The 12,946-nt window shown below is 40.9% G+C and overlaps 1 protein-coding gene across 2 annotated transcripts in view; it reads left to right on the forward strand.

Annotated features, from left to right (window-relative positions):
- Positions 1-12,946, forward strand: part of HEATR5B (HEAT repeat containing 5B) — a 90,671-nt gene that overhangs the window by 38,776 nt on the left and 38,949 nt on the right. For both annotated transcript variants that reach the window (XM_054023343.1, XM_054023344.1), the window contains exons 18-22: positions 178-368; positions 3,087-3,246; positions 5,477-5,666; positions 7,739-7,908; positions 12,216-12,360. In XM_054023343.1, the coding sequence (XP_053879318.1) occupies positions 178-368; positions 3,087-3,246; positions 5,477-5,666; positions 7,739-7,908; positions 12,216-12,360 (856 nt within the window). The remainder of the gene's footprint in view (positions 1-177; positions 369-3,086; positions 3,247-5,476; positions 5,667-7,738; positions 7,909-12,215; positions 12,361-12,946) is intronic.

The following is a 12,946-nucleotide window of genomic DNA, read 5'->3' on the forward strand; positions in this document are numbered from 1 at the left end:
ATATGTCCAGCTGTGTATAAGACATCACTTCAAAAATTACGTAGCCTGTCTTATTAGTGAATTCACTTCTTGTAAAAATATCAGTTTAAACTGTTTTAAACTTGATTTCAGCAACCGATGTCAAAACATACTTTTATTTCTTTTGGTCAAATATTTTTTTTCCATTTGTTCATATAGGGTTTAGCTGAGAATAAAAGCACATTAGGACCAGAAGAAGTCCGCAAATCTGCTCTGACGTTGGTTATGGGTGCCCTTGACAATCCTAATCCCATTTTGAGATGTGCAGCAGGAGAGGCACTTGGCAGAATGGCTCAGGTAGTTGGAGAAGCAACTTTCATCGCCAGAATGGCTCAATTCAGCTTTGACAAGTAAGTTGTTGTCACTTTGCCTCAAGAAAGGAAATAAAAATAGAATTCAAACATGTTCAGAAAATGTCTCTGCTAAATATGATAATGATAGTTTTAAGTACATTTCCTTCATGCCTGACCACTTTGGGTTGGGAGGCCTAATCAGGTTTATAGATCCTGAGTTGTTTCATATGTTGTTACCAAGAGTGAACAATAACTAATTGAAATGTTTGGACTCCGGAACAATATTGTTGAATAGTTCTTGATGATCTATTTAAGGATGAAGAAACTGCTTCAGATAAAATAAACATGGCTGACTCTAAGTATGTGTAAAGTGTGGGGTTACCCAGAACAATGCATATTGATAGCCGCATGTCATCAACGCCTCTTCTTAGCACCTAGGAGTTGGCTTCTCCGTTGGCCCACAGTGACTTGCTTCCTTACTCCATCGGACTCCCCATCACCAATTAGCCCTTTAAAGATCTGTCTGTATTAAAGATTCAGGAAGATAAGTGTGTCCAATTTTTCCTCAGATGAGTACGTAAACTATATTTTAGTGTATTTCCTTTAAAACGGAAATTGAACTTTTGATGATCCAGTTACGTTAAATTCAGCTTCCCTTTTATGAATGGCTTTAACTTCTCCATCTCTAAAAAGATAAAAAGTCTTTTGTTGTTGTTGTTTGCAGAAATGCAAAAGAGATTGCAACTTCTAAGTATAAAAACTTTCTTTCTTATAAAGGAGGAATCAGCTTAACTCAAATAGGCCAAAAACCATTTGGGGACATTCTTTTTGTGAAATAATTTGTTTCTTCAGTGATGTCATTTCAAGGCAAGACTCTGTTTCTATCATAAATAAGGCAAAAGTTACCTAGAGTTTTACCCCTGGATCTCGGCAAACTAAGCAGTATCAGAAACTGTAAGGGAGAGTTCAGATTCTTCCTGCTTTCACCTAGATTCACACATGCTCTCATTCTGTGTTTATAGGTAAGAGTAGGGTTACCATATTTTGAGTGTCCAAAAAGAGGACACTCCATGGGGCCCCGCCCATGCCCCCGCCCCAACTCCACCCCTTCCCCAAAGTCCCCGCCCCAACTCCGCCCCCTCCCCTGCTTCCCTCGAACATTTGATTCGCGGGAAGCCTGAAGCAGGCAGCAGGTAAGCTGGGGGGGTGGGACGAGGAGGCACGGCCCAGTCTGGCCCCCGCAACCGAGCGGCTCCCTCTGGCGGCCGGCCCCAGCCTGGCTCGGCTCCTGGGGTGCCGGCCCCGGGCCAGCCCCCGGCCGAGCACCCCCGGCCCTGGCCCAGCACCGCCGGCCCCGCACCCCTGGTCCAGCCCCCAGCCGAGCACCGCCGGCCCCAGCCCGGCCCCCGACCCAGCACTGCCGGCCCGGCCCCCGGACCCGCACCCCCAGGCCAGCCCGCGGCCGAGCACCGCTGGCCCTGGCCCGGCCCCCGGCCCAGCACCGCCGGCCCTGCACCCCCAGGCCAGCCCTCGGCCGAGCACCCCCGGCCCAGCACGTCCCTATTTTCCTGGACATGTTCGGCTTTTTGGGATTTCCCCCCAGACGGGGATTTGAGGCCCAAAAAGCCGGACATGTCCGGGAAAATCTGGACGTATGGTAACCCTAGGTAAGAGTTTTTCTAAAGGAGTAAAATTTATTATCCTCAGCTATTCTCCAGAGATCTTCTAGATAGTTTAAGTATCTCAAGGATACTTATTTTCATATGTTAAGCATTTTTCAAGATTTTCAGTATTCAGAATTTGAACTTTGTTTTTATAATACAATTGCTTATAAGACTTTGTTTCTTCCCTTGAGAACCCATGATTTTCCAAGCACTGCTATGGTTTTGTCCATAATTTCTCCTCCAAGATCCATTTTATCAAATGGGTTTTTCAATTTGTCCATATTGTTAAGTAATTTTGTATTATCTATTGGAGGCCTTTTATTATTTATTATTATATGTTTGTGTATTGCCTAGAGTGCTAAGGTCTTACACACAGAAAGAAGAGAAATTACCCTTCACTTCCTTCTTTACAGGTATCCATTCTCCGTGACTACTGGAGAACAATTGTAGCTAACAGCCTAATTATTTACAGTTGTCATAGCTGCAGTTGATGGGGAGGTGGGGGGCTCATATCTTGCCAAGCATCCATCAGAAAAGTTATCATGTCACTACTTATGTAATTTGGTGATTCAAAGTCTTGCTACTTTCCCTTATTTCTTTTGAATAAAAGATTATTTAAATAAACCCTCAGAATAAAACTCATAGCAGTGATAAGCAGTGGGATCTAAAAAGATTTAACAAGTGAGCTGTCGCTATATCAGAGGGTTCAGCTGCACTCCCGTCAGTCCTCCAACATGTCTCTTCATATTTTCATTCAAGCGAAGAGTAGACAGTTTAAGAGAATCATGTGTCCTGTCAGTTACAAAAATATTCCTTATCTAAAATGTCAGAAATAAATACTTCCCAGAAGAGAAGAAAGGATCTATAGTAAAATCAGAATAACTTTACAAGCAACTGAATATGAGGAGTTAATAATGAGAAAGTTTTAAATATTTTCCTGTCTTTTTCATTGATATCTTCCCAGAAAGTCTCTACTTTGTTAACTCAAAAAAAAAAAAAAAAAAAATAGTCCAGGCGGGAGCTGAGGTTTGTTATTTTTCTGACACTTGAACAATCCTTGCCTCAACTACAAATCTAGCAAACACTTTGATTTATGCTTTAATCTTGATAGGTTAAAATCTGCTCGAGATGTTGTGTCAAGAACTGGTCATTCGTTGGCTCTTGGCTGTCTCCATCGTTATGTGGGTGGAATAGGTTCTGGACAGCATTTGAAAACCAGTGTCAGTATTCTGTTGGCGTTGGCACAAGATGGGACCTCACCTGAAGTCCAGGTATAAAACAAAAAGGCATTTTAAAACCATCCAGTAGGGTTTAAGATTAATATATTATTGTCAACAGCAAAGAAAATGCTGCACAAAAGAAAAAAATAGTCAGGCCATGTCCCAAGGAGTATAAGTCTAGATGGGGGGGAGAGATCTTTTTGTCCCAAATACAGTTTCTTTAGGAACTTTATGGTGCAGTGTGCTGAACAACAAACTAACCTGACTTTGAACAGTTACTTTAGGCAAGTGCCTAATTATGCTGAGTCATCTCAAGATGTAAATAAGTTATTCCATTCTATAGAACAATGAATTAAAATCAATTATAAGACCATTGGGAAAACAATTGTATTGTAAGTTAAAGTAGAATCTTAAAGGAAAGTAGGTGCATTCATGATATCCCTTGGCAATGAATTCTACAAAGCAAGTTAAATAAAATAATAAAAGACCCTCTGGAGAAAGATGATATAAATAAAAACTTTGAATAAAAGAAAATTACTTGCCTATAAATATTATTCTCAAAAGATTATAGTGTAACTGCACCACATATCAGGAGATTTTTTTTTTATTCTTTTTCCCCATTACTCCAAAGTAAATTATTAGTTGAAGTGGTTACTGACTATTATGTCTCATCAGCAGGAAGGTGTGTCTCACCCACAGAAAGAGGCAGTTTAATGGCTCAGAACTTTAAGCTTGGACCCCCATCCTCTGGAACGTGGAAACGCAGACCACCAGTGTCTTGTTTTAATGATTAACTTTAGAGAACATGGAGTAGAGGTAATCCTCTTTCTGAGGAGACAGGATTGAGAGAAGTTTTTCCAAACATAACTTGCCACTTGGAAAAACAAGATTTGCTTTGTTTAGTGATTAATATATATGTTTGTATAAAACCTAACCCTCATAAATTTCCATAGTTAAGCTCTCAAAGGTTAGATATTGACAAAGTTCAGGTTGCATGTGAAATATTATTTCTGCTGTTCTGTGAATGCATCGTGTTAGTCTTTAAACAAAGGCTTGCATATTATTTCACAAGTAAAATGTAATCTATTTTTTACTATCGTATAAAAATATAAGAAATCAAAGGGGGAGATTTTCAAAGATACAAATGGCAGTTAGGTGCCTAATCCCCATTAACTTTAAATGGGAATTAGGCATGTAACACTGCCATTTGAACCTTTAAAATCCTCCCTCTAAATCAGTAAAAAGATACTGCAGTGTTACAATAAATAGAATGAAACAGTAAAAAGAATGAAATTTTTTTTACAAGATTCAGCATTAGTATCTAACATTGTAGAATAAATAGTGTTATGTATTTGAGAGAGATTATGTGATCATGTAACTAGACTGTAGGAGCAGAATAAAGGCAGTGTGGCCAGCTAACTTAAATGTTTAACCGTGCAATTGTAACCTCCTCTTACGATAGTCCTTTTTCTTTTTATGGAACTTCCCACATTTTTTTCGAATGGGGGAAAAATCATAATGTAAAATTATTTTGGTAAATGCCACTGGAACACTGTCCTGCACACTTTGCAGCCTACAAGAGAATCCTTTTCCTGAGAACATTAGCAGTCCTGAAACTTGTTCCCTACAACCTTTGTAGAAAATGAGACGAGGGCACCCTGCTTCATCCATAGTGTATCTGACAGGGTGTTCAGTGAATGAGGCCAGGGCTGTGCCCTTCACTACCTTTCTCCAATGCAGCTAAGTTAACTACATGTGAGCAGCATGGTCTTCCTTAGCTGCACTTTTAAGAGTTTAGAAAGAAAACTCAGTGCAAAATGTACTGTATATGCAAGCTGAGAATTTCAACTGGCCATAACATTATCAAATGAAAACCTGTTTCCATTGGCTCAGGCACTTCTTCTTGAGGACTACTTCTGTATCTAATTTCAATTTTCTGCCCCAGTTTTGGCTTTAGAACTATGCAAAAATGTGTCAAACTTTTTTATATAGTGGAAAAAGTACATGCATCCTTTTCTTCTCATTCTCAAACAGCTTAGCCATTTTTATTCAAACAAACAAAAATTCACCTGCAGGCAAAGACCAAACCTGGGAAATTTCAGCCCAGAAGTGAATGTTCCAGATTATGGGGTGACGAAGACATTCTTAAAAACAGAGGGTTAAAATAGAAATGTTTAGACAAGGGTGGTCAGAGCCATAGCCACTATACATAAATCCTCAAAACTCTAAACTAAACAAACTTGTATGACTCAAAATCAAAAATCTCTTTGATTTATTATAGACCTGGTCTCTCCATTCACTTGCCTTGATAGTGGACTCTAGTGGGCCAATGTACCGGGGATATGTGGAGCCTACTCTGTCTCTTGTTCTTACCCTGCTCTTGACGGTTCCACCATCGCATACAGAAGTACATCAGTGTTTGGGCCGATGTCTTGGGGCTATAATAACTACGGTTGGCCCTGAGCTGCAAGGTAAATTCTAATCTGCAATTTAATTAAGATAAAGTTACGGTTATAAATAGGATAGATGCTGTTTTTTCTTAATGTCAGCTGGCTGTTAAAGTATTGCATGGTGGCAGATAGTGAGACATTTGTGATTGGTGTGTAGGGTCTGTAGAACTGCATCTGCACTGTGTGTATTGATGGTGACACGGTTCAAGGCAACTGCACCTGTATTTCCTCCTCCATGATCCCTCAAGGGCACCCACTCTAGGCTCCTAGCTCCTCAACTGTCAACTCTCCTGGGTAAAGACCTTCATCTCTCCCCCTCGTGACGGGATTTTCAAGGCTACACAATTCCTTGCCCACTCTGTGATATCTCCAGCAAGCCAGACTGCCTAAACAGTCCAGCATCTGCACTTTGCTTTCTCTCTGAAGGCTGTGAACAATTGTAATCACCAGCAGTTACAAGTTACCGCACAGCTCTTAAGAATAAATGTGCTTGCTTATAAAGGTGAAAGCATTACAGAAAAAAAACATATAAAAGCTATAAAAAAAACCCTTATGTATGCTAAAAAGCTTACCAAAGGTCACCCCAACTTCAGCCTTAGGCTCTGGTAGGTGTCAGCCCTTCCAGCTCTTCACAAGGATTTCCCCCATCCCCAGGCTCACCTTGGTCAGAGAAGGTCCTGTCTCTTAGCTAGATCTGATAGAGGGCCCTGAGATAGTTTAAACTTAGGCTATTTTTCCAAAACTCCTTTCTTTGTCTGTTGGTCTCTGAGGAATCCAGTTCGAACTAATATATGTGAGCCTCTCCAGGTGGTGCTACTTCTCTGGAGGTGTTAGACCTGAGTGAATTTGCCTAATCACTCCCCACTGAACTGTGATCACCCTCCCTGTGGAATTGCATACAGTTCCTGGCTCACAATGATACATAAGCTTAATATAGTAAGAACTCCCAAAGATATTGCAGGAAATTGCCATATATGTAACAGGTGGCTATATGAACTGGTGCCAAAACGATCTAACTCCAGTCTCAGTATTCTCAGATCTTTATACCTTGACCATATTTACAGTGTGGTATCTGAGGGTATGTGGTCCAAACTGGAAATAAAAATAAAGTATGGTGGTTTTTCTTTAAGGTGCAAAGGGGATTTTGGTGGATATACATGGTATGGGCTTTGATAAGGTGCCATAGATGAGGCTGGTAGTGAAACCTCAATTATAAATTCCCTGCCTTTTGAATATGTTTATTAACTACAGTCTTGTAGTTGTATCTTAACTTTTTTGCCTAGGAATTTCATTATTGATTTTTTTAGGAGATATTTTAAAAGTATTGATATATACAAATGTAGACTTCAGAATTTTTTCTTATAAAGACAACATTTTGCTGTAATTATAGTTGTGCTGTAAAGATGATGAATGGTACTTGTTGAAATGCAAGACAACATAGTCTTTAAATCAAATATTCTGTGTAGTCTGTAATCTGTTGAATTCAAGTGATGCAATTGAGGGAGCTAAGAAACTCCACCAGTACATTAATATATTAAACTGCTCCAAAACTGGCAAAAAATATTAAAGTCTTCCAAAATGTGACAAGTATTCAGAGTTTAAAACTAAATCCATAGCAAATAACTCTAAAATTTTATATCTGATATTATAAGAAATGGGTCTATGCATGCAATCTTATCCAAGATTACTAAATGAAATAGATTTCCAAAACCTGAAACTTAATTCATTTTAACAAATGCCATATCTGAGAAATATTGACTGACTGAACAATGTCCGCACCATTTTTCTGGCTAATGATCACTTGTGTAAAATTTGAGGTTTAAAGGACTGTTGGGGCTAGCTGATTGCTTTGGAACTTTAAGGGGGTAAGTATCAAAATCGGGCTAAAATGGAAAGCGAGTTCTAACCCTGTATACAGAGTCCTCTTGAAGTAATACAGTTGTTAACTTCAAGTACTGTATAGGTATTTAGAAGAGCGATGCTGTATGTAATTTACAAAGACTTCACATCTCTGAAGTTTTGTGATTAAAAGGTTAAAATCTATAACAGTTATACAAAAAAGTTGCTTTTTTAAGGATTCTTTATTCTGTTAGGTAATGGAGCTACTATTTCAACAATCCGCTCTTCATGCTTGGTGGGATGTGCGATCACACAAGATCACTCGGACTCTCTTGTTCAGGCAGCTGCCATATCCTGCCTTCAACAGCTTCACATGTTTGCACCCCGCCATGTCAACCTATCCAGTCTGGTTCCCAGCCTTTGTGTGAGTGTAAAATATGTCTGTCCTGTCCTATATCCCTAATGCTGGAAACTTCAGCATTAAGGCCTGCAGAAAGGAAAGAGAAATGGCTAGCAGCCTATGGGGGAATATACATACGTGTTGAGGGGCAAAGTTTTCAAAAGCACTCAGTGGCTCCCAAGTCAGAAGTCCCATTGAAAATCAGTGAAGGGACTTTGGCACCTAAGTCATTTAGGCACTTTTGAAAAATTTATCCAAGATTAAAAAGACTAAGGACCTGTTTCTAATTTACACTAAAGCCACTTCACACTGCTCTGGGTGTGTAGAGGGGCCTTAATGTGGGCTTAGATTATAGTTACACTCACTTTAAATCCCTTTACTCTGCCAGAGTGGTGTAAAGTGGCCTTAGTTTAAATGAGAATCAGGCCCTAGGGCTGCTTATCTTGGAAAGGAGAGGAATACACAATAACAAGTGTATGAATGAAAAAGAGGAGACCTTTGGGGGACCCTATCTCCTATGGCTACTTAGAAAGGAAGTGTATGTGGGGAAAGTGGCATAGCTCCTTCTATCAGAGTCCTAGGCAGAGTCTGTCTTGCTGTTGTCCCCAAGTTCCTCCATTGCTGCTCAGCTGAGTATTGTCACTTGTCTCAATAAACACGGCACCAACTTTCCTGCCTCAAGCCAGGAAGTGATGCAAGGGCTGTAAAATCCAAAATTTGATCTAAACAAAACTATTGGATGAAAATTTAAAAAATAAATTGGAGTTAAGTATACTTCTGCTCAGACGTTCAGAGAGACCCTCCCTTTAAGCCATCCCTGGCCACCTGTATCCCAGACTCTTCACAGATCTTATTGAAGGACCGATCATGACCAAAGGACTCCCAGGCTTATTTATACTGAACCTGGGACTTTCCCTGTTTGTGTAATCTACTGTCCAATTTTTCCTTAGAGTTCCCCCCCGTAGCACATGTCCCCTTGTCTTGCGTAACTGGTGCACTCTTATTCCGCATGACCCATACTCTGTAATATGTCAGAGTGCAGAGAATTCCAAGGGAAAGGTATTGCTCAGCACCGATGTAGGTGGGCCCTTCTGTTAAGTGTAAATAACAGGCTGATATGTACCACATCCTGTGACAAATAATTCTCTCTGTCAATTCCTTATGACTAGAACTCCCAGTGGAAATATTATAGACAATGAAGTTAACCCAAGGTGTAATTGTTGCTGATTGAAATCTTTTTCCATGCCATTCTGCTGTCCTTTCCCTGCTCCATCATAAACCCTCAACTACCTAATTTTCCTTCCCTCCCTTTTGCTTTCAAAGTCTTGTTCCCTCCATGATAAGCCTCCCTGCAAATGGCTTTGCACATGCTCCCACAGCTGTTTGGACAAGTAAAATGTGGACTTGGTGGCTGAATAGAGGACTGGCTGAAAATCCTACCCCATTAAATGAAGAAGAAAACAGTGACAAGCTTTTGTCTTCTGTTTGGAACCAACACCATGTATCAAACTTAAACCAATCTTTTCCATAATGCTTTTCAGATTCCTTCCTGCCTCTATACTTCATCTTTTTTTTTTTTTTTTTTTTTAAACTAAAAGCAGGGAATAATCTTTCCAATAATGTAAATCCTAAATTTCTCTGTTGTAGTTCTATTGAAACAACTTCAGGATGATACTTAGAGAATCTCTTAAAGTCTGTTTTTCAAGATTGAAACCTTCAGACATTCATGAATTAAATAAAGGCCTAGTGTTAAATATTTTGTTCTCCCAATGACCTTTCATTTGGGAAAGCAATTTCCACCCTTCTAGCAAGCTAATAGAGGGAAAGCAAATGTGTATTCAACTTATTAAAAAATATGTCCCCGGGGTAACTCGGGATTAGAGTTTCTAAAAGAGCACTCTTTTTCTCCTCCCTTGGAGAACATACAGTTTCCTGTATAGCTACTTCCTCTCAAGAAAAGTTGGGCGCTTGCAGAATTCTTTTGGAAGAAAAATATTTACTTGTACTCGAGGTGATTCAAAGCATATTACAAGCAAATGTTACTTAGCACAGAAATCTGGAAGCTCTCATGTTGAGAAATACTTACTGACATATGTGGTATAAACTGTGGTTTAGATTTGAACATAGAAGGTTTTAATGACAGTTGTCATGAGTGATTCAATGACTGCTAGTGGCCATTTTATTGAAAATTGTAATTTCTGTCACTGGAAGAATACAGGATCCTAGTATTCACAGTTTGTAACCAATGTTAAAGCATGATGTAAACTGGACTAGAGCAGTGGTTCTCAACCTTTTGGGGCTCAGCACCCATTTGTAAATGCTTATGGTCTGTCACGACCCAGTAAATAGTCTGGTGGTGGAGGCCTTTTGGTGGTTTTGGCTTGGTCCTGCCCAGCACTAACTCCACAGTGGTGGCTCCTGCAGCTCCTGTGCTGTGGGGCTGGCTGGGCTTGCCTCTTCGCTCTGGGCATTGCAACCTCCAGGGTTGTAGCGCCGCTCAGCTTTGTTCCCGCACCCCTGACTGGACTAAATTTGTGTGAGTGGAGTTGTCACCTGGCTCATGGGTTGCAGTGCCACTCACTCAAATTTGGCCTACCCGGACTCTTGTCATCATGACGACTGGGCCAAACCTGAATGGCGCGGGGACCCCAGAGGTTGCAGTGCCTGGAGCGGGGAAGTGAGCCCAGTGGGACAGAGCCACAGGAGCTGCCAAGTCACACTTTGAAACATTCTGACAACCTAGTTTTGGGTCCTAACCCACGGGTTGAGAAAAACTGGTCTAGAGTCAAATTTTATTCCCTGTGCTTCCAGTCACAGTGTTATCCTCCTTTAGCCAGATGGCTACACCAGCTATGGAAATATCGACTTTATTTTCAAGTGTAAATGTTGTGAGAAGTGCTTCTTTGTGCACTTTTAGCCAGATTTTCAAAGGGCTCAGCACCCAACAGCTTACATTTGGCCATCCTAAGTAAGTGACCGGATTTTCCAAAGAGCTCCCTGTGGCAGGCCTGCCTTGCTCCTGCCTCGGCTCAGGTCCACAAACAGCTCAGAGACCTTTTTGCTGGTAAAACACCCAGTGCAGTTTATTTACAATAGTTTTCTCCACCCTTATACGCTGTTTACCCTCACCCCTACAGTCCTAGGGAGCCCTCAGCTCTGTCCTGAGGCAAGCAGGGGTGAGAGCAATCTCTCCCTCTCTCTTTCTTCTTCCTCCGTTTCTATGCCTTTTGTATCATCTTCCTAATAGTCTAAATAACCTCTAGTTCTCCTCAGCCCATCACTTAGGCACAACTCTTCTTAACAAGGTCTGCTCTAGATAGGGTGACCAGATGTCCCAATTTTATAGGGACAGTCCATGTTTTTGGGTCTTTTTCTTATATAGGCTCCTATTACCCTCCATCTCCGTCCCGATTTTTCACATTTGCTGTCTGGTCACCCTAGCTCTACAGTAATTAATTAGAATTGCAAAGACCAGAGGGCTGGCTCTGCTGTTGTTGCCCAGCACTCTGTCACAGTCCCGTCCCATTTCAGCACCCAAATGAAGTGCCCAGACTTCCAGGTAAACATCTGAGAACAATTGCAGCTGCCTAGTGCTGAGCATTGGTGAAAGTGTGGTCTTTGTCTGAGAGCTGAAATGGGAGAGAAGCGAAGAGAGTTTCCAGAGTTCCTGATTGGCTTCACCTTTACAGTCTGTGAGGCTTAATTTGTGTTTCACATTTTAAAAGCTTGAATAATAAACTTTATTAATAAGATTTCTCAATTTTGCTTTTTAAATTTCCCACTTGTGCTTCCATTTGGGAGATGGGGCAACATGCTGGGATGCTAATACACCCCACCTGGAACACTCAAACTTCCTCTAATTAAACTCTTTAGAATCTTGAATGCTGCAAGGGGGAATAGCTACTTTATGGAAACATAGAAGAATAGAACAGAATTTCTCTCATTATATTAAGCTCAGAAAAAAATTCAACAAGCTGGTTCTCCAGGAGAAAGATGATCAAGATCTATGTGCAAATGCAGTGAACAGGTACAGGTAGTTCTCTTACGTGTTTCTGATAGGCAGAGGTTCATTTCCAAAGGACGTGATCGTGTTTGGGTTTAGTTAACTGCATGCCCTTCAGTAAGTTAAGGGACTTATCCATTTTAATTCACGTTTACAGCCAAATGGCTTCTTGCATTCTGACTTTCTGTGCAAGTGCAACGCTACTTTGTAACTGTTTACGTGACCTACACTTGATTAGCTGAGCAAGGGCCGGTTATTAATCACTAGCAGTTTTGATTCAGTTAAATAAAGACAGCAATTTACCGGTTTACAATGTCTCTGATTGCAGGTTCACTTGTGCAGTTCTCATTTATTGCTCCGTCGGGCTGCAGTGGCATGTTTGCGGCAGCTTGCGCAGAGGGAAGCAGCAGAAGTGTGCGAATATGCCATGAGCTTAGCAAAAAATGCTGGCGACAAAGAGAATAGTGGCATCAGTAAGTGTTACCTGCATGTGTCCTTTTCTAATTGTGTGTGTGTGTGTGTGTGTGTGTGTGTGTGAAGACAAAAACAAACAAAACCCATCCATCTTTGGAGTTTCTTGCCATTTCCATACTTCCAGCTAAAAGTAAAGACAGTAGCCCTGGCCTCTTAAATATTGAGAACAAATTAGAAATGGAATTTCCCCCCCAAAATCTGTTGTTCTAAATTGTTCCTTTCTCTTACCAATTGTGTTTTCTGGTTTTGAAAATGGGCATGTCACAGAGGGGATGGGGTGGGGTATGGGTGGCTGCCTCATAGTGCTTCTTACGGGGCCAAGAATGGCATTTCAGGTGCTCCCTGCCTTAGTCCACAAATTACTGCCAACTGCTCAGAGCCAAGTGGCCTGTGCTATAAACTTAGGGTCAGTCTAAAACTGCTGAATAAAAATAACCTCAGAATTTGTCCGTCTGAGCCTTTAAACAAACAAACATAACTTTAAAGGCAAGATCTTAATTGTAGTGCTTGAGGACAAGGCCCTGACCTGGCCCTCGGGTTCTGGGATAACACTTCTCTGGCCCTATCACATCCTGCCACTACCCT

The sequence above is a fragment of the Malaclemys terrapin genome, chromosome 3 (genome assembly GCF_027887155.1).
Source record: "Malaclemys terrapin pileata isolate rMalTer1 chromosome 3, rMalTer1.hap1, whole genome shotgun sequence".
NCBI lineage: Eukaryota > Metazoa > Chordata > Testudines > Emydidae > Malaclemys > Malaclemys terrapin.